The sequence below is a fragment of the Heterocephalus glaber genome, unplaced genomic scaffold, assembly GCF_053883595.1.
Source record: "Heterocephalus glaber isolate CG9 unplaced genomic scaffold, H.glaber_assembly_v1.0 deba00001472, whole genome shotgun sequence".
NCBI classification, from domain to species: domain Eukaryota; kingdom Metazoa; phylum Chordata; class Mammalia; order Rodentia; family Bathyergidae; genus Heterocephalus; species Heterocephalus glaber.
In genome coordinates, this window is record NW_028258315.1 from 30,899,463 (window position 1) to 30,927,396 (window position 27,934).

Consider the following 27,934-nt stretch of genomic DNA (forward strand, 5'->3'; position numbering starts at 1 on the left):
TCTTGGTGTAGCAGGGGAGACACCGGTAAACAAGGCATGGTTTGCATCCCAAGGAAACTTGCAGACAAGTCAATGTGACTAGCAATTAGGCAATGAGGGAAGGAAGCACACAGGTGGAGCATTAATCCCAGGGAGCGATAGGATCGTGGGTGGTGTGGCCTGTAAAGATCGTCTGGGCCAAGTGACACCTTTCCAGATGAGTAGAACCGGGCCACACCTTCCTTGGTGCAGGAAGGTGTGGAGGGATTGCCTTGGCCTGGGAGTGTAAACAGGTGTCCACACTGCTCCCATTTAGGAGATGAGTTGGAGGGTGGGCTGGGGAAGAGTTTGGCTGATAGAACGATGAGGAGCAGGTGCGGGGAATTTCAGCGTGGAAGTCAACATGGTAGGTGTATTCTTTTGTTTTTAAATTCTTTTTTATTAGTGCATATTAGTTATAGAGGACAGGAGACTTTGTTTTCTTATATGTACATAATGTATTTTGTTTGTGGTTTTTTTTTTTTTTTTTTTTTTTTTTGGTACTGGGGATCGAACTCGGGAGCTCGTGCTTGACACGGCAGGCAGCGGAACCACTGAGCTGAATCCCCAGCCCTAAACTTCTTTTTTTTTTTTTTTTTTTGTACCGGGGATCAAACTTGGGTCTTAGCGCTCCCGCAGCGCATAACGTATTTTGATCATTCTCCTCCTTTCCCCCTTTTCCTCCCCTGGCCCCCATCCTGTCTTCTTCTATAATTGTCTCCCTTCTACTTCATGTCTTTTCTCTTTTACTTTTAGATTCCACATCCTATGAGAGAAAACAGGAAATATTTGACTTTCTCAGTCTGGTTCCTCTCATTTAACATGATGTTCTCCAATTCATCCATTCTCTTTCAAATGAACAATTTCATTCTTTCTTTTCTTTTTTTTTTTTTTGTACCGGGGATCGAACTCGGGTCCTTGCGCTTGAGCAGCAGGCGCCTAAACCACTGAGCTAAATACCTGGCCCAACAATTTCATTCTTTATGGTTGAATAATATTCCAAAGTATGTACGTAAGAACTACATTTTTGTTATCCATTAGTCAGTTGATAGGCACTTAGGCTCTTTCCATAGTTTAGCTACTGTGAATTGTGCTGCAATAAACATGGGTATGCAGGTATCACTATAGTATGCTCTGCAGGTGTAGTCTGTAAAAAGGTCATCCTGGCTCCTCTGCGCAGAATAGCTTGTGGGGAACAAAGCCAGAGGTCTTCTCTTCAGAGAGGGGTAAGGAATGGAACTAGAAACTCAGTAGGAAGCGTGCAAACAATAAATAATTGTGAGGAAAAGCCACATCCAGGCTCCGCTGGGTTCTCTTTAGGAAAAAAAAAATAACACAATTATGAGCACGTAAGCATCAAGGTGTTAAGACGAGGCAAGAAGTCACAATAAATGACTGGCACCTTGGAAATTCGGGTCTCTAGCGTACATCTGAACTGCTTGCCTAGTGAAGCTTCCACTCTGTCGCCTGCCCTCCCCGCTCTGTCCAGAATCCAGCACTGACGGCCTAAAGGTAAAGTGGCACCCAGGATACACTGAGGCAGCTTCTCTGCCTGGAAGGGATGGCTGGGAAACAGCGGCAGAGCAGGGTGTTGGATCTGTTGGGCGGGAGGACAGGTCCTGCGGTGGGCAGCTCGGAGAGAGCACCCCAGGGGATCCAGAGACAGCTCCTGCCTGAGAGGGGGCCGCCCCCAGCGGCACAGTCCGCTTTCTCTAGTGAGGGTGCAAACGACCTCAGAAATAAACTTCACTTCAGACGCCAGCCAATTCACAGCTAGAGTCATAAAGTTTTCTTTTTAGAGAGAGAGAAAAAAGGAACCTGCAAAGTGCTTTTGTTTTTACATAGAAGAATGAACTCCTGCAAAACAAGTGACCAGCAGCAGAAAGCGCGAGGTCCAGGTCAGGAACCCCAGGGCGGGCGCGGGGCGGGGGTCGAGGGGCGTGCGGGGCGGGGCGCGATCCCGGGCCGGGGCGGGGCCTTGGCGGCTGCGCCTTGCGCGGGCGCCGGTCCGGGGGCGCGGCGCTGCCAATCCCAGACAAAGGCCGCCCCGCGGATCATGTGGTGCGGCGAAGGAAGTGCAGCTTGTTTTCTGCACTCCGTGTCGGGCCACGGGCGGAGCGCGATGCTCCGAGAACCCCGCGGGGGCGGCGGCCGCGAGCCCCGATGAGGCGCGGGCGCCCCTGGCCGTATGGAGGCGCCACGGTGGGACCCGGCGCGCAACGACTCGCTGTCGCCCACGCTGACCCCCGCCGTGCCCCCGCACGTGAAGCTCGGGCTCACCGTGGTCTACACCGTGTTCTACGCGCTGCTCTTCGCCTTCATCTACGCGCAGCTCTGGCTGGTGCTGCGCTACCGCCACAAGCGGCTCAGCTACCAGAGCGTCTTCCTCTTCCTCTGCCTCTGCTGGGCCTCGCTGCGCACCGTGCTCTTCTCCTTCTACTTCAGGGACTTCGTGGCGGCCAACTCGCTGGGCCCCTTCCTCTTCTGGTTGCTCTACTGCTTCCCCGTGTGCCTCCAGTTCTTCACGCTCACGCTCATGAACCTGTACTTCGCTCAGGTGAGGCGCTCACCGGCCTGGGCGCTGCTGCAGGCTGAAGGTGGGGCAAAGGCTCTGCCCCGGGGGACCCACCTGGGCCCTGCTCCGAAGTCACCCTTTCCTTTCCCTAAGGTGGCGAGGTTGGAACCCAGCGCCTTGTTCTGAGTACCGAGCGCCTCCGGTTCGGATGGAAGGCGAGCCCCCCGGGGAGTTCCCCCTCGGTCTGTCCACCCTAAAGCCTAACTTCTCGGCGTGGTGGGGCCGGACAGCGCCTTTGTTTTTTCTCAATAACCTGGGTTTGATAAGATGTTTTGAACCTCTGGCTCAGGAGCCCTAAATTGCGACTAACTCCTGCTACTGGATTGCTTAACAGCAGTGTGGGGTCACGCCCAGCTCCCCAGCTGCCACAGGTCAGACTTGCAGTGTGCGCTCCTCTGAGAGGCCGCGCAAGAAGAAAGGCGTAAAAGTTAACCGGTGCTCTTTATTTACAGTCACGCGAGGGTGTTTTTATGAGGCGTATTGTTGCAAGCTAATCGAAAGCCTGTGAATTCTTTACCTGTGGACTTAATGAAAGTACAGTAATTGGGAAGCACTTTGCAAGTGCTGTGAAAAGTGTAAAACGTCGAGGGAAGGGAAGATTTCATGACGCAGGGCCATCGCCATCATTGCTCTTTCTAATTGCCATTAGCTTTCCAAGCACTCAGCTTGGATGCTCCAGCTGAGTCAACTGCTGCTGTTGATTGAAGTACTGTCTCTTGGACAGAAGCCCCTGGCAAGCAAAAGGCTGTTTATCAAGAGAAAATATCATTGATTTAAAAAAAAAAAGGTAGACATAGAAACGCCCTGGTATGGTGGGAGACACTGAAAGTTTGAAGGAAATACTTGTGGCTAAAAAGTAGTAGATGTAAAATTTATTTGGTGGATTATATTTAGGAGCAATGGGTCTGCTCCTAGGAGTCCAATGTGGCAGCCTAGTTTTCAGCCCAGCAATTGTGGGTATCACCTGTCCTCAGACCACTTTTAGACTTGCAGACCATTTTAGGCAGTCGGCTGTCTATACCTGCTGGGGCCACAGGGTCCCATCCCTGCCCAGGCTCCTTGGTTCCGTAGGGTGAGGGCCCCCCTGCCAGCAGGCTGAGGAATGCCCTGTCCTGTCCCCACCACCTCCTGACACAGCCTGTCGAACTGGGGAGGTGCCCAATGGCAAGGCTGCTTCTGCGAACTCTCCGAGGGGGCGCGTGTGCAGCTAAGGTGTGTCTGGCCCTCGGTGTGTTTGGCTCTTTTCGGGACATAAAGCATTGAGGATCTGTTGTTTGCATCCATGGGCTTGTGCCAGCTTCCTGCTGAATGGGGAAGTGCAGGTTGGGTGTCCTCCAATGCCTTTGATTGGAGCCCACCCTGAGTGCTGTCAGGTCACTTTTTTAAAAAAAAAATTTTTTTAGTGGTACATGTTTTCAATGTATCATACTTACAGTCATCTTGGGGAATTGGTACATATAGATATCTCATCTTAATCATTTTTGCTTCCTCTTCCCCCACACCATGCTTTTCTCTTTCCCCAGATCCCCTTCCCATCTCCACATAATCTACCTCCCTGTTTCCTACCATCTCTCCTTTATTTTGCTCTTTAAATTACTTATATTTTAAGTTTCTCATATAAGAGAAACCATGTGATATTTAGTGTGTATGTCTGATTTATTCTACATAGCATTATGGTCTCAAGATCCATCCATTTCTTGCAAATGACTCAAATTTATCCTTTATGGCTGAATACTACTCCATTTTATATACACGTATGTGTGTATGTATAAAATTGTATTTTTAATCCATTCATCTCTTGGTGGGCGTATAAGCCACTTCCATAATTTAGCTATTGTGAATTGCATTAGTGTGCATGTATCACTGTAATATGGTTAATTTAATTCTTTTGGGACAGTATCCAGAAGAGAAGTACCTGGCCCAAATGGAATTTTTAGTTTTAGTTTTTTGAGGAATCTTGATAGTGGTTGTACTGGTTTACATTTCATGGAGTGTTGAGTGGGGTGGGACACTGAAACCCAAGGTACTTTGGTGCCCTCCACCACCAGGGTTTAGGGCAGATGCCCAGGAGCCCAGGCAGCAGCTCCTGCGTGGGGAAGATCTGTCTGCAGAGCAGGGTGCAGAAGTGTGTTATGGCACTGGGCTCCATGACACCCTGGCTGCCTGGGTCCCAGCCACTTTGGTTCCTCGGAATTACCAGTCTGAGACCCAGACACCAGGCTCCTGAATTTGGTTGGATGGAGTGGCCTTGGCCTTTCTTCGGCCCCATGACAAACCCCTGCCACTGTGTTCAGGTGGGTTGAGGAAGGAGATGGAGAAGAGAGCCCTCTTCGTGGGGGGAGAGATGGTGGGGGAGAGATGGAGGGACGTGACCGCACCTTAGCCAGCCTGTGGGAAGCTGGTGCTCATCGCACTGCGGTCTGTCCTGGAGTGCTTCCCCATGCCACTGCACGGCTCTGGCAGGGACCAGTTGTTAGTCCTGTGGTCCTGTGAGGTGGTGCCAAGGGCTCACGGGAGGGGAGCTGAGCTCAGGGTGAGGCCTGGAGGCTCATCCTGAGGGCTCCCATGGGGGCAGAACCTGAGGCTCACGGTGGGGCCAGCAGAGGCTTCTGAATCAGGAGGCAGCACTGGAAGTGAAAGAAGCAGGGAGCCTGTGGGCCAAACTGGGTTTGAATCCTGACCCTTCCCTCGGGTCTGTGACCAATTCTGGTCTGTGAGGCTGCTGTTTCACTAGGGCAGCTGAAACGTAATACTTCTCCCAGGGTGGTGGAGGCTCAAGGGAATGCTTGGTACTGAAGTGCTGCTTTTCTCTCCTTAGTTAAGGAGCTCATTGGCCATCTCCTGACAGCCCCAAGCCCAGGCTTGGACACCAGCCTCTATCAACTGGCCCTACCCTGTGCCATCATGGTAACTTTTACCACCAAGCTGCAACTCTTGTCTTTGCTAAGTGGCAGTGACTCTTGGCCCAGCTTTGGTGGGGAGAGTACGGTGAGACAGCAGTGCTGACTGTAGCTCCTGAACTGGGGAGTGTGGGCACCCAGCAGGCTTCGGCACTTCCCATGCCCAGTCTTGAAGTGCATTGTGGTCCTTATCCTGCTGATGGGGAGATAGACACTCGAAAATCTAATCCAGGAACTGGATCTCCACCTCCACCAGGAAAGGGGAGGCTGCTAACTGTAGGAGCAGGTGGCTTTTGCTATGGTTTCTGGTAGTTAAGAATTGTTTATCAAATACCAGGCCCTAATCCAAGAGATTGGGAGGGGGACACTTCCAGGCCCCTGTATTCTGTCTGTATTCTTACTGTTGCTTCAGAACCTCAGGGTGACCCCCAGCCAGCTGGGGGAGTGTCCTCAGAAATGAGAAATCTAGGCCCCCAACTGCTGTTACCCTGGGCGTCCCTGTTTGGTCCCATGTGCTTTAGCGCCTGCAGGCTTTGCTCCATCTTTTTCTCTCCTGCCTTTCCATAGACAAGCAGAGGCAGGGGCAGAGTTCCATTGCTCAGGTGGGTTCTGGGACCCAGCCCATGGCTGTGTCTGACAGCGGACACTGTCCCCAGGCTGAATCCACCTTCTTCACTCCAGGTGGCCCCCTCCCACCAGCTGCTGAGATCTGAGTGATGGGGAGTTGAGAGTGGGGGCAGGAAACCAGAAGAAGGCTGACCAGAGAAGAATTTCACTGCACTGGTCTCAGGGTCTGGGAATAACGTGGCCATGGGACTCAGAGCCACATCAATCAGCCCAGCAGTGTTTCTTGGGTGTTTCCGGGGGAGGAGGAAGCCCCTCCCTGATCTGAGGCTCAGTGGATCCGGACCTTCCAGTGGCCAGTTCTTCCAGGACAGAAGTAGCTGCAGCAGACAGTCCAGGCCATACCTGGGCGCAGGCATTCACTGAGGTCTGCAAAGGTGCATAAATATTTTATCTCTTATTTGTTCCACAGCTCAGGTTTAGAGTCTTAACTGTAAGGAGAGATGGACCCAAATAGTTTTACTCCTAAGGAGGGTGATTTATTCAGGCAAATCACTGGGCAGTATTTTAGGACTGTGAGCCAGATGTGTACATTGTGTGTCCTTTCTCTCTCTTTTTAAATAACACTAACAAGGTGAAAACCATTCTTGGCTTACAAGCTTTACAAAAATAGCATTGAGATGGACTTGGCCTGCTAAACCCTGGCTCAGGGCAAACTCAGCGTTTGTTTTCCAAGTTCCCACCCCACCTTTATTGGATAGTTTTTTCTGGGGTCGGTAATTCAGACAAATCAGAGACAGACTTTGGCTTCTTTCTAGGTTTAGGGAGTATCATTCATTCAAGTTTCCACCATCTCTTACCGCCACCACGCTGGGGACAACACTTCCAACATATGAGCCATTGGGGGACAAACCACATCCAACCCAATGAGCAGTCACTCGCCTGCCCTCCTGTCTCAGGCCTGGCAGTCACCAATCTGCTTTCCTTCTCTGCACCTTTGTCTATTCTGGATGTTTCTTGATACAGGATCATACATTTTGTGTCATTTACTGTTTGGCTTCTCTTGGATGGCATGGTGTTTTGAGGTCCATCCATCCTGCCGTGGCAGCAGAGCCTGGTTCCTTTTTGAGTCTGAATAATTCCACTGTCTGGACAGACTGCATTTTGTTGATCCTTTTGGCCGGTGGTGGACATGTAAGTTATTTCATCCCTGTGTTCGAGGGCCTGCTGTTAGCCATACACTGGGTAGGCTCCCAGTTAAGGTCAAATGTGATTCCTGCCTTCATTCAGCTTTGCAGTGAAGAGGGAAATGTCTCTGTTGTGTAGTTTGCTTCTGTTATTTAGTGACCGTGCTCATGGTGGTGAGGGTGACCTGAAGTGTGGGATATTTTCAGTGGAAAGTTAGGCGCCTAAATCCTTTCTTCATTTCTGTGATTCTTTCTTGAGGATTTATGTTTAAAAAAGAACCAGTAGGGCCGGGGATTTAGCTCAGTGGTTTCGCTGCCTGCTGCGCAAGCGCAAGGACTCAAGTTCGATACCCGGTACAAAAAAAAAAAAACCAGTGGCTTTTAATGCTATATCCTAAGTAAAGGTCAGATCCATTGAATATTATTATAGAAAAAAACTCCTCATTGCAATGAAATAAAAATGTTTCCCAAACCCAGATGTTCACTAGGAAGAGTGGCAGATCAAAGCTGCTGCCTGTTGTTGGGGCTATAAGGTGTCTACCCCATCATCCTGGGCCTAGTACTACAGGCCACTGCTTGGATACTGCTGAGGGGTGGGAGTTCATACTTGAGTTGATAAGGGATTGTTTTCTGACTGGAGCTGAATTCTTTTTTTTTTTTTTGGTACCAGGGATCGAACTCAGGACCTTGCACTTGCGAGGCAGATGTGGCACCACTGAGCTAAATCCCCAGCCCCTGACTGGAGCTGAATTCTAGGTGACCAGGTTAGCTTCATGGCTGGTCTTAGGTTGTGTGTGGGAAGCATGAGCCTCAGTTTCCTCCTGCACCCAGGTCTGGGGATGTTCATGGTGGCAGCTGGGGCTCAGACCAACATGAGGATGGAAGACAGTGTAGATTTACTCTCACCCCCTGTCCTATAGCCGCCCACAGGACAGGTGATCCCTCCCCTGGGACAGACAGCTCGTCAAAGATGGGTGACCCAGACTTCATGGCCCAAGACCTCTCTGCTTAGGATCTGGCTTTCTCAGATCTTTTCCTTGTTCCCCTGCTCTTCTAGTGGCTGTCACTCAAAGGCTTACCTTGTGTCCTACAGCAAGTTGGCAGCAGGCCGGTCTTTGAGGGAGGAGCTTCTCTCTGTCATACCATGTCATCGCCCCTTGAGAAGGTTCTTGTGACCATTTGGTCAGTGGCAGGACACAGGGTCATCATTCAGTGGCGTGACACATCCACCAAGGGCATAGGTTCCTCAGAAAGTCTGAAACCTCAGAATTCTTAATTCTGAAGCATAGAGTTGTTTTATATGTGTTGGGGGAGTTGTTGAGCATTTTCACTGCTAACTTACTTTGTAGTTTTTGCATAATTTGCCCTCCAGGATCAGGGGCACACTGGTGAGCAATGGCACACATTGTATTGTGGCCCTTTGGGCCTGGCTCCATAGTTTCTCACATGTCCTCTGCATTCCCTTATTTAAACACATTTGGAACAATCATGGGTGGGGCCCTGGCTGGTAAACAGTGAGTGGCTATTGTAGCAGGAGCAGTTAAGAAACTCCATAAAGATAATAGTGCCTTGTGTGGCTATAACCCTTGTGACTTACAAGACTGAAGAAAGAGGATCCTGCCTGGAGGCTGGGCTGGACAAGCAGTTTCACCTCTGAGCTGGGCAGGGGGAGCTTTTTCCGCTGACCCACCTTTGCCTGAGCAGGGGCTAGGACAGTGTGCTTCCCAGGCAGAAGCTGTTCCTGGAGGGTGGGGGAGAGGAGAGCCAGCCTGGGGGCACTAGAAGGAAGCAGGCCCTTCAGGAATGGTGGCAGGAGCTGGGTGGCCTCTGTCTTGAAGTGAAGACTTAAGTGCCACTTCACCATTGACTACTCATGGAGTGTCGGCTTCGAGCTGAGCAGGGGCATGCCAAGTGTGCGGCTCATGGACACGCGTGCAGGCTCACATAGGATGGCTTTGGAAGCACCCAAGCCTGAAGAAGAGCTTTCAGTGCTGGAGCAGCCAGACAGAGCCATCCCCCAGAGCTCTAAGAAGGGCAAGGAAGGCCGGGAACATGTGCTGGACTCTGGAGTTTAGAGTCCAGGGGAGGTCTTGCTGTCCCCGAGTTACCCAGCACAGACCAGGGCTCCACGTTCTGTGGGTCAGCATGAGGCCAGGAAGTCAGCCCTGGCCAGGTTCAGAGGTGAGGTCTGACCAGTGAAGACTGACTCACTCCCTGCCACCTCATCCCCAGGGCTTTGGCCCTCCATGGCTTCAGGCCACTGCACTCCAGAATTACAAGGGCTGGCCTCATGCTCCCTGTCTTTCTTGGGGTCCTGTGGCTTTAAAAAAATATGGGTCATCTCTGGATGACTTCATCTTTGGAGCTCCAAGGATATTATAAGGAAGAAAACTAAGGCTTCAACACACACACACTCCTTTTGTACATAACAGCAGCCCTGGCGGCATTTAGAATGCTGTGGATTCATTGTCCCTGTCCCATCTTCCCTCCCAGGGTGGAGGTCTGTGCTGAAGGCTGGCCCCTGGGGAAGGTGTGGGGTGCATGTGACAGAGGCCGCGCAGATGTGCTTAGCCAGAGAGGGTGTTGTTTTTCACTAGTAAGAAACATGGGGCCCCGGGCTGGGGAGCTCCCCTCCCTCGCTGTGACTTTGCCCTTCATGTTTGTCAGCTTGTGGCCACAGAGGGGGTGCTCCATCCCAGAGTAACCCCACGTTCTGGGCAAGGAAATAGGAAGGAAGGGGAAGGCTGAGGTAGCCAGGAGCCAGGTGTTCTGAGTAGACTGCTGATTGTGTCCCACTGCCCGGAAGTGGGCCTCATGGCTCCCCTGAGCTGCAGAAGAGATCCGAGAGGGAGAGCAGTTTAGCCAGGTGATGCTGCCCCAGACAAGTGTGGGATTCTGTTAAATTGGTAAGGAGAGAAAGGATACTGAGCAGTCAGCCCACAGTGTTGCCACACACCCACTGCCATCAGCATGCCTGGCTCACACTGCTGGAGAGCAATACTCTGTGCTCTGCAGTCTGGTACTGACTGCAGTGCTTTGGAGTGATGGGAAGTTTAGTTGTGACCCATATTCCTATCATGAATGCTGTCCAGAGAACATCATTGAGGGAAAAGAGTGCCTCATTATACCTTAATTTTCCCTCCTTTGAACAGCTTCCTGGAACTGCCCACAGGTCTCTGATGGCCAAGGTTATTTGACTCCAGCAGGTCTGGTTAAATTGATCAGCATGCCCCAGATACTTTGTAAATCACCACGGATTGAATTCTGTTAATCATTTTGTGCTTTTTCTGGTTACCAAAAGATGTTATTATCTTATTACCTCTGTTGTTGTCTGATCACTTTGATGGGAGCAGAAAGATTCCAGAGCCTCAAAATTTCCCTGTCCTCAGGGGAGAATCATCCAGGTGTCACAGCAGGCCTCTCAGCAACCCTGTTGTGGACACAGGAGTATGCATGGGCTACTGTACTTGCCTGGTCCTGAGCCCCTGGACCTGTGGTCCATATCTGACGTTTGGAAGGAAAAAAGCAACTGACAACAGCAGAGGCAGTGTGGTGGTTCATGCCTGTGATCCCGGCTACTTGGGAGGCAGAGGACTGCAAATTCAAGCTCAGCCTGGGCAATTTGGTAAGATCCTGTCTCAAAAAATAAAAGAAGGGCTGGGTAGGTATCTCAGTGTTAAAGGCCTGGAGTTCAATCTCCAGTAACACACACACACACCAAAAAAAAAAAAAAAGAAAAAGAAAATGACAACAGAGAGGCACCCTTTGCCCTTGCTGTCTTGGAGAGGCAGCCTCAGAGCAGATGTCTGGAGCTGCTCTGTGTTCTTCAGGGACTCCTGCATTTCAGAGACACTGACTGTCCTTGTCCCTGCCCTGGGGAAACAGGTAGCAGCTGACTGGATGACTGGCACCAGAGAGGCAGGGCCTAGAGTTGCTGACATTTCCCCAGGAGGTGAGGAAGTGGGCAGCAGAGGGGAGGCTATGACAGTTCCTTTTATGGTCAAGAAGGTGTCTGTGACCCCAGGCTAGGAGTTGTGTATTTAGAATCAAGGTTTGGGAACAGTATGAGGACAGTCCTAGCAGCAGCAACAGGGTAGGAGCAGCACACCCTTCCATAGGACTTAACAGGTAGCAGGTGTTTTCCCAGGCACTCTGCACAGTTACCACATTCCCTCCGCTTAAACCACTGGTGGTACATGCATGACTGTCCTTGAACCAACCATGGTACAGACGGATCTAATCACTTTTATCAGTCTTTTTACTAATAAAATTAATAGAAATCCACCCGATGGGTGATACATACAAATTATGGCCCTATTGTGAATATGTTAATTCATCTCAGTCTCACAAAATCCCTTAAGGCAGGTGCTTGTTATCCATCTCACTTTACTTACAAGATACTTGTACAGAGAGGTTGGGTAACTGTCCCAGGGTCACACAGCTGATAATTGGCAGAGCCAGGATACAAACCAGGGAAGGCAGCTTCAGACTATGTATTCTTTTGTTTTGTATCGGGGATTGAACTTGGGTCCTTGCGTTTTTGAGACAGGTGGCATAACCATTGAGCTAAATCCCCAGCCCCCAGACTGTATACTCTTTTGGTGTATCTCTATGGGAGATGGATATGCACTGGTGGCTGGTTTAGATGGTGGTGAATACTGGGCCTCAGTGAAAATGTAGGAACTAGAGTTGTGTTCCAGACATAATTGTGGGTGAACAGGCAAGCTGCAGAAGGCTGAGGGAAATGCTCATACACTTCATGAGATGTGCAGAACATGCAAGGCCAGTCTATATGTTGTTTATGAATATGTACATACCTGGTAAAGGGCTAAGCTTTCCTGGATAGAAAAACACCCATAGGTGGGTGTGGCAACACATGCATCTGATTCTAGCACTCTGGAAGGCTGAGGCAGGAGGATTGCAAGTTCTAGCCCAACCTGGGTGGGCATGGCAACACATGCATCTGATTCTAGCACTCTGGAAGGCTGAGGGAGAAGGATTACTAGTTCTAGCCCCACCTGGGCAATTTAGTGACTTAGTGAGGCTCTGTCTCAAAATGAAAAAAAGTTTAAGAGCTGGGGATGTAGCTCAGTGCAAAGGCCATAGTTAATCCCCAGTACTGAAACAAACCCTAACTGTGGGAAAGGGACTTGTAGTGATTATCCTGGGGAGGGAATGGAACCAGGGAGGGTTGGCTCAGGGCAACTGTACCATTTTTATTTGTTAAAAAGAAAGTTGGAGCAAATCTGCAGTGTTCAGGCTGACAGGACTGAGTAGTGAGCACATGAATGTTTATGATACTGTTTCCTGTGTGTACATGTTCATTCATCCATCCATTCACTTTTGTGATATTGGGGATGGAACTGAGCTACATCCCCAGCTCCTTTTTATTTTTTAAGACAGGGTACTGTTAAGCCGATAAGTTAACCAGGCTGGGTGTGAACTTGTGATCCTCCTGCCTCTCAGAGTACTAGAATTATAGGTGTGTGCCATCATGCCCAGCTGAAATATTTTATAATATAAAGTTTAAGGGGCTGGGAGTGTAGCTTAGTGGCAGAGCTCTAGCCTAGCAAGCATGAGGCTTGGGTTCAATCCAGCAGCAAGAAAAAATTTTAATCTACCTTCGACTTGTAACATTTCCATAGGAGTTTGCATATGTGCATTTAAAAACTCAGCACATTGCAGTTCCTTCGGTCTTGAGTCTGTGCTTGGTGCACAGTTACAGACCCCTCAGTCACTCCGAGGATCTCCTCAGGCCGCAGCCCACAGGCTGACCCAGGAGCATGGAAATGAGAGATGCAGTCTTACCGAGGGTGGGGGTTGTGCAGTCCCCTTGCCTGTCCTTTCCTGTGGAAATGTTTCAGGAGGTTGGGGCACAGGCGTGAAGCCCCTAGGAAGGTTGTGTTTTAGGGGGCTTACAAAGCGGAGCTGCTGCAGAAAGGAATTCCAAATCCGTGGCAAGGCTGGAAGCACTGAGCTAGCTTCACTGAGTCACCCACTTGCCCTCGGGGACAGCAGAGGTTTCCTATTGGTTTCACTGAATGCACAAGGGGATGTGGTTACAACCCAGAAGCTCAGCCTTGGACTTCTCTGCCAGCAGCAGCCAGTATGACATGAGTAAGATTGACTGTGGGGTAGCAGCTGGGAACTGGTGGCAGGGTGGGACAGGCAGCTGCGTCAGCAGACTGATTTATCAGGGGTGGGTGCCAGAGTTCAGCAGCCACTTCTGCGGAAACCACTATGTCACCTGCAGAGCTCTGGGCCTCTTGCGTCACTTGGAAGGGTGGGGTGGAGGGCATGGGTGACCTCCAAGGACCTTAGGTCGGCCACAGTGTAGGGGACAGTGTGGGAAACTGCTGGGTCTCCTTGGCCCCACCGCCTCCTCTGCAGTTCAGAGCCACAGCAGTTACCAGAGGAGCCAGGCCTCTCTGTGCCCCTGTGGGCCTGTGTGAGGGCCTGCTGAGGTGCTAGGTAGGGCTTTGAGGAGCAGAAGAAATGACACTCAGATCAAAAGGAGTTTGCCAAGTGAGAGCACTTCTCTCAGGGCTGACCTTGAGTTTTGATGAGACGCCCCCACCTGCCAGCACTCTCTCCACCCTGGGACCCTGGAAAAGCTCTATGAAGGTCCTAGGGAGGAGACCAGGCCCTCTGCTCACTGCTCAGTTCCTGATCACATCTACCAAGAAGCACTGGGAACCTGTGGCCCAACCACCCACGCAATCCCTTGTCCCCTACCATACTCCCGGAGTCCCTCCTGCCGTCTCAGTTTCCTGGCCCAGTGGCTTCCTTCCTATCAGACCTTCTCCCTGTCCCTGCCTGGGCCCTTCTCAGGGCCTTGCTGGGGTCTCCTAGTTGTTAAAACCAGGGCTCTGCACCTTTGAAAGACCTCTTTTGCCTGTCACCAGCACACATTTTACAGAGGAGTTGAGTGTAGAACTGACTCGGGCTCCCACTTCCTCCTGCCTGAGCAACCCATCCCCTGCCCTTTCCCCCTCTGCAGACACAGGTGCAGTCACCTCCCCAGACCTCCTCAAATGTCCTCAGACTTCCCCTCACCTCTGCTTGCTTCCCCACCTTGCCTGCGCACACCACCTCTCCCCTCCCCTCCCCTGCCATGGATCCCTGTACTTTCCCCTCCCTTCTCCTCTGTCCAACCCCCCCCCCCATCTCTTGACTCCACTGGTAGTGATTTACAGACACATCTGACGGTATGTGTCTCCAGTTTAGGGGCCACCTTTTCTTTATTTTCCACAACTCCTTAATCCAACCCAGGGTCAGGTACTCAGTATTCCTCAAGCTGGGTTGAACCCCTGATGGTCAAGATGGTTTGTTTTCTAGCCTCATTGGTCTCTTAACCTCTCCCATGGGCCAGCTTCTCCTGTTCTTGTCTGTCTGGGTTTTGCTCTGGGCAGGAGGGCCCAACGCTCTCAGCAGGTCTGTAAAATATGGAAGAGTCATTAATCCACTCCACCCTCTTCCAAGCCTTCGCCTCCTCTGGATGGAGCTCTTGCTAAGGTCAGTGGGAGCCAGCGAGGGGCTGACAGAGATGGGCAGCTGGATAAGAGGTGCTGGCAGGCCGGAGCTCCAGCTTGGGACACTAATCAAGTCTTTGATGAAGCGCCTTGGAAGACCATAAGAGTGAAGAGGAGAGTTTGAATTTATTTTTCTTTTGAAAACTTGGTTCAGACATTTATGCCTTTTAATTAACAAGGGCAAAAATTGTACTGAAATTACAGACACATTTATATAGACACAGGTATAGACACATATTGTATCTCATGGTGTCAGTTCATACATGTATTATTTAGTTTCAAATGCCAGAAGTTAAGATGCTACTTTAAGGAACTCACGTTTAAGGATTCACTTTAAGGACCTCTAAGCCCAGCCACGTGGGATGCTGAGGCAGGAGGACTGAAAGTTTGAGGTCAGCCTGGGCAACTTTGCAAGACCCTGCCTCACAAGAAGAAGGCATATTGGCCTTTTAAGGGCTCTGAGATTATTACAGGAAAAAAAAAGTTTTCCTGACAGTTTCTAAAGTTTGATCACATGGTCTTATTTCTAATGTTTATTATGAATTTCAGTTCTGTTGGAACATCTTGGAGGCTGCCTCCCCCCAATCCTGACTCCACTCAGGCCACCAGCCAACTCCAGTGTGTGGCCAGAGCTGTGGGGCCAGGGACTGCAGGAAACGGCGGAGCAAGGGTGTGGGGCAGCTGGGCTACTCTGTCGGTAGAACCGTTCACCTGTTGTTGCAGCTCTCAGCAAAGGGGAAGATTCCACCCTTGGCTGGTTAGAGCGCCGAGGGGTGATTTGCCAGGGTTGGGCTCCGCCTCAGATGGGAACACTGGCTCTTCTCTGCCCCACAGCACCTGCTGCTGACACAGCTCTTGGTTACAGGAGGGCAAAGGAGAGAGTACGGTGGATTAGGGTCAATGCACAGCCCTAATCCAATGGCAGGTCACTCCCACACTTGCCAGTGCTATGCCTTTTTCACCTGGGACCTGTGGAACAACACCTTGGGTGCTGCTTGTGGGACTCCTGCCTCTCCAGTGGGCCTGCAGCTGCATGGAAGGCAGACTGGTCATGCATTTCTTTTCTTTCATTTTTCAGTGATTTTTACTAAATACCTAACATTAAAACTACATTAGGATGCCATTTTACTCCAGAAAGAATGGCCATCATCAAGAAATTAATAACAAATGCTGGTGAGGCTGTTAGGGGGAAAAACCCTTCTATAACTTCTAAACCTCTTCTTGGTGGTAATGTAAACTAGTACAACCACTCTGGAGATCGGCATGGAGAGTCCTCAAAAAACTAAAACTAACTAGAAATTGCATTTGACCCACCTATTCCCACCTATTCCTCTTCCACATAACTTCCTGAAAGAGTTAAAGGCATCATCTTACAATGATACATGCATATCCATGTTTATAGCATCACAGTTTATAATTGTTAGATCTTGGAAATGGCGTATACAGTATATCCCGTCAACATATGAACGGATAAAGAAAATGTATTTATACACAGTGGAGTACTACTCTGCCATAAAGATACATTTGGGGCATTCATAGGCAAGTGGTCATGATGTCTCTGTCATTGCTGACAGCACTTTGCATGGAGCTGAGTGCACAGCAGGGGGCTCCCTGGCTGGCCCTGGCAGGCACACCTTCCCCTGAAGCCCTCTTGGGTGATGCTGGGAGCCATACACTGCTTGGTAAGCGTGGGCGTAGTGGGACCGGGGATTTAGCTCAGTGGTTCCGCCATCTGCCCCGCAAGCGCAAGGACCTGAGTTCTTTTCCCTGACAAGGTCGGAAACTTGTTTTTGGTGCTGGGGGTAGAACCTAGGGCAAGTCCTCATTCACTGAGCTACACCCAGCCCTTTTTATTTTTAATTTTTTTTGTTGTTACTGGGGATCCAACTCCGGTCCTTGTGCTTGTGGGGTACGTGGCGGAACCACTGAGCTAAATCCCTGGCCTGGCCCTTTTTATTTTTTAATTTGAGACAAATTGCTCAGGCTGGCCTCAAACTTTCCATCCTTTTGCCTCAGCCTCCTGAGTAGTTGGTGCCACCATACCCAGCTAAGGTCAGATACCTTTTTAAAAAATAGTGTACTTTCTTCTCCTCCTCTGGTAATTTGAAGAAGTTTTGCAATGATTAAAAGCAAGATCCTCAAATATTAACAGGAGGATTGTTATTTTGTAGCAGAACTTAGGGATCAGATACTAATTCATACCTTGCTTGTAGGAGAGGTTGTGAGTAACGTTTCTCCTTCAGGGTGGCAGGGAAATACCAAAGATGACATGCCTAGCCTGAAAGCCCATGTCAGGGGTACTGTGCCTTCTCTCATATTATCAGAGGTTGTAAGAGTTTAATATTTTTATGGTGTAAATTCTTGCCTCTTACCTACTCCCAAGAGGGTTTAGGGCAAAGATGAAGTCATGTCAGAAACTACATAATTCTGGTTTGTTTTTTTCCTTGGTGGTAGGCGCTGAACTCTGGGCCTCATGCATGCTGGGAAGGTACTGTCACTGAGCTACATTGCCAGCCCTTTGTATTTTATTTTGTGATAGAGTTTCACTGAGTTGCCCAGACTGAACTCCAATTTGTGATCCTTCTGCCTCAGCCAACCAAGTAGCTAGGATTACAATATGTGTACTATGGTACCTAGCTAGAAACTACACAATTCTTCCATATAGCTGCACGGCCCACCTGCAGAGCCCCGAGGAGGCCGAAAAGGGGGCAGTGCTTACTCTGCAACCTGTGGGAATACCTGCTCCCCCATCGTGATTTGGCTTGGAGTCCTCTGTGTGCCATGTTACGGAAGTCGGAGGTGGGCCTGAGTGAGGACAGGGTCTGGGGCTCCCTCGTGTTCCTGTTCACATTCTCACCTCTCCTTACTCTGACTCAGGACCACTGATGAGTGTGATTGCTGATGTGGGGTCTGTGATGATGGGAGAGCTCTTCAGGAATATGGGTCAGGCAGCGCCATTCTGTGTAGATCAGAATTTCCCACCAGGGGGCCCTGGGCTAGCTGGGGAGAATCGTGCCAAAGCCATGGGAATGCAGATTTCCAGGCCCCACCTGGACCCCCTGGACCAGGATCCCTGAAAAGGGGGTCTTGGGATTTGCATTTTTCACGAGTTCCTGGGTGAATTCCTCTGCTGTGAAAGCCTGAGAACTACTTAGATCCTCAGAATGTCTTCTAGAAGGTTCCCCAGGGAGCAGCTTCTGTGTAGATGCGTTCAGGGAACGGGCCTAGTCTCCTTGGCATCAACAGGCACCGGGGTCCCTGAAGAACTTCCAGGGTTGCTTTCAGATGCCCCTCCAGCAAACTGATTGCTCCTGTTCCTCCTCAGACAGGTAACACCTCTGAGTAACACCCCACAGCCACTGCCACGCCCCACCCCCATGTGTCACCACAGACCCTGCGCTGCCCACCCCTCCCCCCACAACAGGAGCCCCTGTCCCCTGCCTGCCGCTCAGTCCTGTCACCTCGGCCCCTGTTCAGTCCCTTAGACAAATATTTGCAGAGACCGAGCAAACCCTGAGAGGAGAGCCACGTGCAGAAAGCTGAGGGGAGCCATGTGACTGGGGATTTGGGGGAGGGGATGTGTGTGTTGGGAGCAGTGGGAGTCCAGGGAGACATCAGAGGCCTAGGGTTGGTACAAGGAAAGTCTATGGAGAATGGTCTGCTCACAAGTAGGGAATGTGAGTTGTCTTTTTTTAGCCTTATGGAGATATAATTGACAAAAATTATGTACATTCAAGGTGTGCACTGTAACATTTTGGTTTATGTATACATAGTGATTCCTATAATCAGCTAATTAACACACCCATCCCCTTACCTAGTTACTTCCTTTCTTGTGGTGTGAACTCTTCAAGATCTACTCTCTTTAGCAAATTACAAGTACTGTGTAGGCAGTGTGATTGTTAAGCACAGTGATAGCACTTTTGCTCTCCAAGACTTACTCAGTGTGGACCTGGGTGATGCCAAGTGAATCAGCCAGGCACAGGGGGACAGGTACTGCAGGATCTCATTTCCCTGTGGCACTGAAAAAAGTCAGACACAGAAACAGTGTAGACAGGAGGGAGGGGATGGAGGAGAGATGTTGGTCAGGGGGCCAAGACTTTCTGGGCGGTGGGTCCCAGACCTCACTGGCTCATCTCACCTCTACTCTTCCACACCCCTTCTCTCCTTCTGCCAGTGCCCCCACCACCCTTTAAATGTCAGGGACCCAGGGACCATCCACACAGGAGCTCATATGCTCCTACCCCACCTGGTCCCCCGAGAGCCTGGCGAGACCCACATGCTGGAGGAGTGGAGCTGGCACTCGAGTGCGTGGCTGCTTTCTTCCTCCTCACATCTTCTCGAAAGTGCCGCCTGTCCATTTCCCTGTCCACTCCCACCACGTGTGGGCGCTGTCACGATTGTGTAGTTGCAGCTCTAGGGAAATTTCAGTCTGTAATATTTCTCCCCGAGAAAACAGCCCAGTTTGATACTTCTGTATTCCAAAGATGTTGTAATATTTTAAATATGCTGCAGAGTTTGAAACCTTGAATGTAGGACATTTACATTCAAACTGCAGTGCTTTGCCAGTAAAAATTCTTAATGGAAATGGAGGCCTGTTGATTACACATAAGAATCTTGAGAAGTGCTTAGCACAAATAGATCAGTAACAGCTTTACTTTTGTTTTCTTTTAAAACCATCTTAGCCATTCCTAAATACCTTTACTTTTAAATATAAAATTGTACACTCAGTTTAAAAAGTCTGCATAGCAAATGTGCTTGTACAAGGTGGGCATCTCAGTTTCAGGAAATGTGCTTGAGCACCTGGGTGTATAGGGAAGGGGGAGGGTTCCGAGCACTGGTCTTGGATTTTGGTGTCAGCATGCTGTACCCCAACCTGTGTTTTTTAAAATTTGTCATTGCAGGTGATTTTCAAAGCCAAGTCCAAGTACTCTCCAGAATTACTCAAATACCGGTGAGTACCTGGGGATTTCTCTCCATAGTGGAGCTGGGAGCACTCACATGAAGCTGCCTCTCTACCTCTCCTCTGGGCTGTGCGCGAGTTGCTCCTCTGGGAGCCCAGAATGGTTCTGCTTGGCAGCTGTGTGCCTGTGGCATCGACCCCAATGACAGCCAGCTCATGGATTATGACTTAACTGGGTGTGTTAGTTAGCTTTTGGCACTGTGACCAAATACTGTAGCCGAGACAATCAGTTTAGAGGAAAAAAGATTTATTTTGGCTCATGGCTTCCAGAGGTTACAGTCCATGGTCAGCTGGCTCCAAGAAGGGTGTGGTGGAAGAAAGCTGCTCACCCGATGGAAGCTGGAAGCAGAAAAAGAGGAAGAGAGCCAGAGAAGGGTCTGGGGAGTACACATGTAGTCCTTAGGGTCCACTCCCATGTTCTACTTCCTTCAACTGGTCTCCATCCATTTTTAATCACCCAACAATTAATGCCACTGTTGTGGGCCATGGGAGTCACAGGAATTTTGTGGAAGAGTGGCTTATGCTAGGGTGCTTGTGGAGAGGCTTAGGTTTAGAAGGGAGCCCCTTAAGTTATGAGCCCAATCTATTAGAAGAGATAGCACCACATTCTTTTCCTGGGGAGATGATCTGTGGCTTTCCCCAGATTTTCAAAGAGGCCTGTGACTCCCCAAAGCCTAGAGCCAGTGGCTTAAAGAATAGTTAGACTTGAGCTGGGCATGGTGGTGTGCACCTTGATCCCAACACTTGAGGTGGAGGCAGAAGGATCCCAAATTCAAACCCAGCCGGGGCAACTTGGCAAGACTACTTTTAAAAAAAAATGAGCTGGGGCTAGAGATGTGGCCCAGTGCAAAGGCCCTAGGTTTAATCCCCACCATGGGGAAGGGGGACCCACAATTTGGCAGGGGTGGGGGCTAAGGGAGAAGAGGCCTGTGGTGGATGAGTGGCCTCACCCTGGAGCACTGCCTACCCTAGCCATGCGGTTTGGGGCAAGTCACCTGCATGGGTCAGGATGAAAAATTATTTTGTTATTTAAAAAAATGTTAAAATGTATACATATCATAGTTTATTTAAATATAGTCTGTGTTCTATATCCATGGGCTCCACATCCATGCATTCAACCAACTACGGATCAAAAATATTACATCTGTACTGAGCATGTATAGACTTTCTTGTTGTTATTCCCTAAATTCCATATAGCGGCTACTTACATAGTACTCATATCGTAGTAAATACTGCAAGTAATGCAGAGATGATTGAAACTCTGGATGGATACATACAGGTTCTGTGCCATTTGATGTAAGAGATGTACCATCTGTGGGCTTTGGTATCTGGGAGTCCTGGTACCAGTTCTCTGTTGTTACTGTGAGTCCACTGTGTGTGTGATTGAACTTGATTTAAAATTCTGGAAGTGTAATACTTTCACGCCATTTTACATCCAGGGGACAAGCCCAGAAAGTTTCTCTGAAGTTGGAAAATGACTCGGCCCTCGACAGGATACAAGTCCTGAGACTGACTGTCCTGGGTTTTGGTTTTCTCCTGATTGTGCTTTTTCCCTTCACTCCTTTTTGGGTCATTCTACTTACGTTTTCACCAGACTGTTCAGCTGGAACTGCAGAGTCCACTAAGAAATGATGTTGGTCCCAAGGACAGTGAGCATCCCTAACATGAAAAGCCCCAATCCAAAGTGCCCTCAAAACAGCTGCCTCCAGCAGTGTGATGCCCGGAGTAGGAGATTCCACACTTTACCTCAAGTCACGGGTCACACTTAGAACACAGGTGCACTAAAAATGTTGTCTAACATCATTTTCCGGCTAAAAGGTGTATATGAAACATAAGGGAATGGTATGTTTAGACTTGGATTCCAGCCCTAAGATATCTCTTTATGTATACTATGCAAATATTTTTTAAAAATCTCAAACCTCAAAGAAGCATTTCTGGTTCCAAAAATTTTGGCCAAGGGATGCTCAGCCTGTAGTAAGTTCAGGTAAACTGTGCATTTGTGTGTGTGCCTGGACATGTGTTTTGTTTTCAGTACTGAGGATTGAATCTAGGGCCTAGAGTTACATCCCCAGCCCCTTTTAAAAATTTTATATTTTGAGACAGGATCTTGTTAAGTTGCAAAGTTGCCCAGGCTGGACTTGAACTTGTGATCTTCCTGCCCTAGCCTCTCAGAGTGCTGGGATTACAGGAGTGCACCACCTTTTCCAGTAACAAACCAGCCTGCCTTTATTCTGTACCTATGATATTGCTCTCTGGTCTCTCAACCAGAAATGCAGATAGGCAAGGAATCTGGGGCAAAGAGGAGTGAAGAGTGGGTGGAGCACATTCTGATTGGATCAGGGGACTGGTTTATGGTGATCAGGTATCTTCTAGAGGTGGAATGAGAAAACACTGGAAGGAAAGGAAGTTCCTTCAAAAGCTTTCAGTCCCTGAGCCTCAGGGGTGGGGTCTTGGAGCGACAAGTGTGCATGGGGACACACAGGAGATGGGCTGTGCAGACACCTGTGACTGTTCCCCTGGGGAGGAGGTTTGCAGAGACGGAGAGAGAAGATGGGAAGAGACACAGTTGGATCCAGATGTTGGAAGGGAATGTTGGGATTTCTTGAACAGAAGAGTGAGGTTTCAGTGGGACAATCCTGTTAACTCAGGCTTGCTAATTTAGTAGCCATGTGTAAAGAAATCCTAGTTGTTCACGGTTAGGCACATCCTTGGTCTTGTCTGTTTAACTCCTCATTTCTCTTAAACTGGATGCCACTGGAGACATTTCAGGCTCTGATTTGTCCCTAGAGGTGTCCTGGTATGTTGGCTTCTGAACAGGCTGACTTCCTTAATTCAGTCATGACGCATTTGAGATGAAACATAAACCACTGGTCTAGAAGTAGTGGAAACTTTCTATCCCAAGCTATTCCTTTTAGTGATTCTGGGTTTTTGAAGATAATTTATATCAACCCAGCCAAGAGCCCCTTTAGTTTATACTTAAAGTTCCCTTTCCCTAACATATTAGTAGCTCAGCCTTGCTGGAGTTGGTGCCAGTTTGATTCAGTTTTCCTTTTAGCATATGTCTTTTTATCTCTTTGGCTCAGGAAATGTGAATGCTGGGTGTGGGAATACTCATAAGTACTTTGATTTTTAAGTATTTTCCATCCATTTTTTTCTAATTAATTAATTTTGTGGTACTGGGAATTGCACCCAGAGCCTTTGCATTGAGCTACATCCCTAGCTCTTTTTTTATTTTATATTTTAAGACAGGGTCTCACTAAGTCACTAAGTTGTCTAGACTAGGCTCAAAGTTGTGCTCCTCCTGCCTCAGCTTCCCAGAGGGCTGGGATTGCAGGTGTGTGCCACCATATCAGGCTCACTTTTGATTTTTTTTTCCTTTCCTTTGGATTTTGAGACAGGGTCTCACCATGTATCCAGGCTGGCTTTGAACTCACTATGTAGCCCAGGCTGTCCTTAAACTTGTGATGATCCTCCTGTCTCAGCCTCCTGCCTTAGCTGGGATTACAGCTGTGTGCCACTACGCCTGGTACTTTTAATTTTTCATAAATACAAAAACATAATGAGCCAGGCTTTGCATTTCCCTTTAAGAAAGCTGTGATTTTAGAGGATTTGAAGCAACAGTGCAATCCACTGATTTCTCCTCCCAAGAGGAGGTGGTAGTGGATGCCCAGCAGCATGCCGGTCACGCCTCTTCCCAAGGCCAGCCAGGCAAGTAGGAGCTGCCTCCTAAACACTGCCCACTGCCCTTGCCCCTCATAGCTGACCAGACATGCTGGCCCTTCTGGTTGCACAAACAAAATCATCCTCCCACATACTGGTCACTTGATTCTCTTTTCATCTTTTCTCTCATTTTGTCAGGATGAGCTCTTTATCCTGTGTGATCTGAGTTTAAAATTAGTAGTTTTGGGCAATATACAAAACACATCACACTTTTGATGGTGTGCTCTGCCCCCTCCCAACACTCTCCATACTTCCAGACCTATCCCTTTCTACCCCAGCTGCAGACCTGTAGCAGACAACTTCGGATTTGTATGGTAGTGTGAAAGTTATACACGCTCAATAAGAAAAAATTATGAAATAGAAAAAGAAAATTTATGAGTACAGGCTAAGTATCTTGTATCTGAATTGCTGGAGGCCATAAGTGTTTCAGATTTTGGAGTTCCTTGGATTTTGAAATATTTCCATAGACTTTCTGGTTGAGTATCCTCAAAGAATCAGAAATGCAAAATGCTCCAAAATCTGAAACTGTTTTTTGAAATGGGGTCTTGCTATGTTGCCCAGGCTGGGATTGAACTCATGATCCTACAAGCAGCTGGGATTATAGGCAAATACCACTACATCTGGCTAATCTGAAACTTTGAGGTGTGATGTTGGTGCTCAAAATGTTCCAATTTCAGGAGTGGGGAGGTAGCTCAATAGTAGAGTACCTGTCTTGAATGTGCAAGGCCCTGGGTTCAATCATCAGCACTACAAAGAAAAACATTTCAGATTGCAGGGTTTTGCATTAGATATGCTCAACTCTTACAAAAAACACGGGGAAAGAAAGAAAATCTATTTCCCACCCCCCAGCTCTAAGGAAATACAGTGATGCATTTCATTATATACATTTGCCAACACAAAGCTAATGTTTACATTGCATGTACAATTTTGCATTCTGACTTTTTAACTTCCATTAGATCACATTTTCTAAATTATTTCAGACCTTCCAACATAGCCTTTAAGACAATAGCAGACTTGTGATTAGTGGGCCAATGGCTCAGAGAACAGGATTTGATAGAAATCAGGAGAGGAGAGGAGGAAGGTTGTAGGCACAAAGATAGTGTGACCAGGTGGGCAGTGACTGAAGGGTGCAGGGTGGGGTTCAGAGTGGAGGTGAGCTTGGGTTATCCATACCAGTTCTGCCAGAGGCAGGAGGCAGTGTGACAGCAGTGAGGGCTGGCAAAGGAGGTGCACTGTTGAGCTTGACAGAGGATTCCGCATGGGATGGGGATGGGAACACAGTTTAGGGACCTGTGAAAAATCCTTGTGCCCCTAACAGAAATAGCAACATTCAAGAGGAATGTTAGGAACACAAGGAATTGGGTTTGGGACGCTGGTGTGGGGGACAGGGACATTGAGCAGCAGACCACTGGGAATGAGTTTGTGCTCTGGGCAGAGGCGTTAGCCTGAAACAAGGGATATTTAAACTTGCTCATCTGCAAGTTGCAGTGGGAGTGGAGGTGTGAGTGCACCTCCCAAGGAAGTGGGCAGAGGAGAGCCCAGGATGCCTTCCTGTGCCAGAAGTAAAACCAGGGTCCTCCAGGGACAGGTTGAGGCGGGAGAACCAGGAAGGTTAGGGCACAAAGGCAGGGTGCCCCAAGGCTGGGCAGGGTGGCTGCTGAGTGAGGCCTTGAGTCCATCGAGTAGGTGGCAGAGACTGTTAGGAGGGCTGTGCCATGAGTCCTGGGCGGGGGGGGGGGGGCTGTAAGCTGAAGGGAGGCCCGTAAGCTGAAGGGAGGCCCTGTCAGGCAAGGTTCCCAAAGAAAAGAACGTTTGTGGAGCAGATACCACAACAAAGCAGGAACACACTTTAATTTCCAGCATCAGGGCACCATTGGAGCATGAGAGTTGGAGCTGCAGCTCCAGAGCTCAAGAGCTGGGTGTCTTTATCAGCTTTTCTGAGATATACATTAAGACAAAACAGCCACATGACCTTGCTGGTTCATTATTGTTATAACAAAGTCTGTCATGTGCCTGCACTAAAGGACAGAATTGTGTCCTCAGGTGCCCTCAAGTACCCTCAGAGACCTGGACTTTGACACATCTGCCAGGGGCCGCTTACAAGGTGGTGGGTGGAGGAGGTGTACTGAGGAAAAGAGACTGGGCAGAGTGCAGGCTGAGGGTTGAGCACAGAGAAAGCAGGGAAGGGAGGCTTAGGACTTGCTGGTCTTCATAATGGCCCTGGGAGGCATGAACTATCATCTTCCCAGCAGAGAGTGTGGCGTCATGCTTCAACTGACCCCCATACCTGTCCTCTCCTTGGTGCTGCAGGGGCAGGGAAGGAAGGATTGGGCTGGAGGCTGATGGAGCTGATGTGGAAGCCTGGGTTGGAGACAGTGCAGGGAGCCCCTGCTGGCAGGGAGTGCCCCGCTGGGTGGTGCTGGATGTGGGATGTTGCAGCCAGTTTCTTCACCCTCTGTCCTTCTGATACTTTCCCAAAGGGGAAGAACAATGTATACAAACAGTTTCATGGTATTTAAACACCACCTTTAGGAGTCACTTGGAAAGATGACTGGCCCCAGTGCTGCCTGAGGAGCCATGGCTGTCACTGATGGGGTGTGTGCCTGGGGGACGGGGTCCCAAAACAACAGACCACCAGGGTGTTCTCAAAGTTTCTGCAGTGTGTGCTTCACGGAATCACAGTGGACCAAAATAAAACACTCAAACTGGACTTCATAGACGCCAGGGTACAGATCTTTGATTCCCACTGGCACATGCTCTGGTTTCCCCCCTCCCATGAGGACATATGATGATCCGTCCCAGCTTCCTCTGAGCCAGACATGATGCCCAGGGCTGTGCAATGGTCCTTTCTGTGCCAGATATGAACACCTATTTTGGGTGGAGAGTGGAGGGCTGGGCACTCAACCTTGGCAGGTGACTGGCCGAAGGCTGGTTGCACATTTCTGTTCCCTCATTTTTTTTTTGGTACCAGGGATTGAACTCAGGACTTTGTGCTTGCCAGGCAGGTGGAGTGCCACTGAGCTACATCCTTGGCTGTGCCCTCATTTTGACCCGCCATCAGCTTGAGGCATGCCACAGGCTTCACAGCAGACTGCAGGAAGGGAAGAAATTTTGGATTAAATGCACAGTGTCTCTTGGGGCACCGTGACACTGGTTATGGGAAGCAGAGTGTGGTGCAGAAAGAAACAAGGCAGTTGTGCACAACACTTGCTGGTGGATGTCGAGGCTGGGGACTAGGATGGGGGTAGCGGTACCCTTTCCATACCACAGACTTGGGATGATGCTGGATTGCAGAGGGGACAACAGAGCATGGCAGGAAAACAGATCTGTGGTCATGACCTGGAGAATAACTGTCCTTGGCAAATCATTCATGTTTCCTTTTCCAGAGACATTTCTTTCTGGTTGAAAAACTTTTAAGTGCATTGTGACCCACAATAAAGTCCCCAGTACTTCTCTGTGTCCCAGGCACCAATCCAAGGGGCACTGTTCACATCGTAGACCTTCTGGGGGTGGTGGTAGCAGTTCAAACCACACCAGGGTCCCTGCCGTGCCTCTTTCCCTGATGTCACTTGCTCCCTGTAACGAGCACTCCCAGGAAGGCTCTGTACCTGTGGTCTCTCTATCCTGCCTGTGCCCTTGCACTGCACCAGAGACTGGCCTTCTCAGACTCAGAGAGGGCGGCCACCACTCCTTGGCTGTTCAGTGTCATGTTGCTAAGTCTCCCGCTGCTCCCTACAGAGTACCCAGCCCTGGCCCCCTTGCTCCTCCTCTGTGTCTCTCCAGCTCTCATCTCCAGCCCACCCATCTTGTCCCTGCAAGGCACATGTGGTCTGCACCTTCTTGCCACCCAAGCTGTGTGGAGGACAGGCCTGAAGAGCGAGTGGCCTCCAACACAGAGTGGCATCTAAAATCCTCCTCCTGACCTGGGAAGATGTAATTACTCCATGCCAGACTGTTCCCAGCCAGGGGCAGAGAGCAGCACTGTGATAGAGCATTTCCAGGAGACAGAAGGGCACCCTGTGTTCAGGTGGTGTTAGTTACTTTTCTTTCATTACTGAGATAAAATACCTGACAGCCAAAGTTAGAGGGGAGAGGGTTTATTTGGCTTACAGTTTGTAAAGGTTTCAGTCCATAATCAGCTGGCTCCAAGACAGGGTGGCAGAGGGGCAACAGTTCATAGCAGCAGAAGACGGCAAAAGGTTGCTCCACCAGCTTTCCACCAGCCACCAGGACAGGCTTTCCACCAGCCACCAGGACAGGGTGAGGAGGATCCCCTTGGGCAGGCCCACCAGCTGACGGCTTGGCCGTGCAGGCGCCTCCAACAATCTCCCCCACCCGGCCTCTGGTCTTTTGGCTGTGCAGCTACTTGGTTACACACTGCAGAGGCACAGGGGGACAAAAGCCATTGTCCTGAGCTCCAGAAGTGAACAACAGAGAGAATGCCTGTCGCGGGCTCCCTGATGGAAACAAGCCCACTG

At 49.5% G+C, this 27,934-nt stretch overlaps 2 protein-coding genes across 11 annotated transcripts in view; one reads left to right on the top strand and one right to left on the bottom strand.

Annotated features, from left to right (window-relative positions):
• Nucleotides 1–2,051: 2,051 nt before the first annotated feature.
• The window catches only part of Gpr137b (G protein-coupled receptor 137B), a 42,923-nt gene continuing 17,040 nt past the window's right edge, over nt 2,052–27,934 (top strand). For 2 of the 5 annotated variants that reach the window (XR_015439447.1, XR_015439448.1), the window contains exons 1-2: nt 2,052–2,575; nt 19,678–19,727. Coding sequence is in view for 2 of the 5 variants with exons in the window: in XM_021266382.2 (XP_021122041.2) it covers nt 2,207–2,575; nt 19,678–19,727 (419 nt within the window). In the remaining 3 variants the exon portion in view is untranslated. The remainder of the gene's footprint in view (nt 2,576–19,677; nt 19,728–27,934) is intronic. The other 3 variants (XR_015439449.1, XM_021266382.2, XM_004854614.4) reach the window with 3 other exon arrangements.
• The window catches only part of Ero1b (endoplasmic reticulum oxidoreductase 1 beta), a 93,176-nt gene continuing 85,217 nt past the window's right edge, over nt 19,976–27,934 (bottom strand). For 4 of the 6 annotated variants that reach the window (XM_087181924.1, XM_087181921.1, XM_087181923.1 and 1 more), the window contains one exon: nt 19,979–20,075. In XM_087181924.1, coding sequence (XP_087038050.1) covers nt 19,994–20,075 — 82 coding nt within the window. In that variant the 3' untranslated portion in view covers nt 19,979–19,993. The other 2 variants (XM_087181925.1, XM_021266372.2) reach the window with 2 other exon arrangements.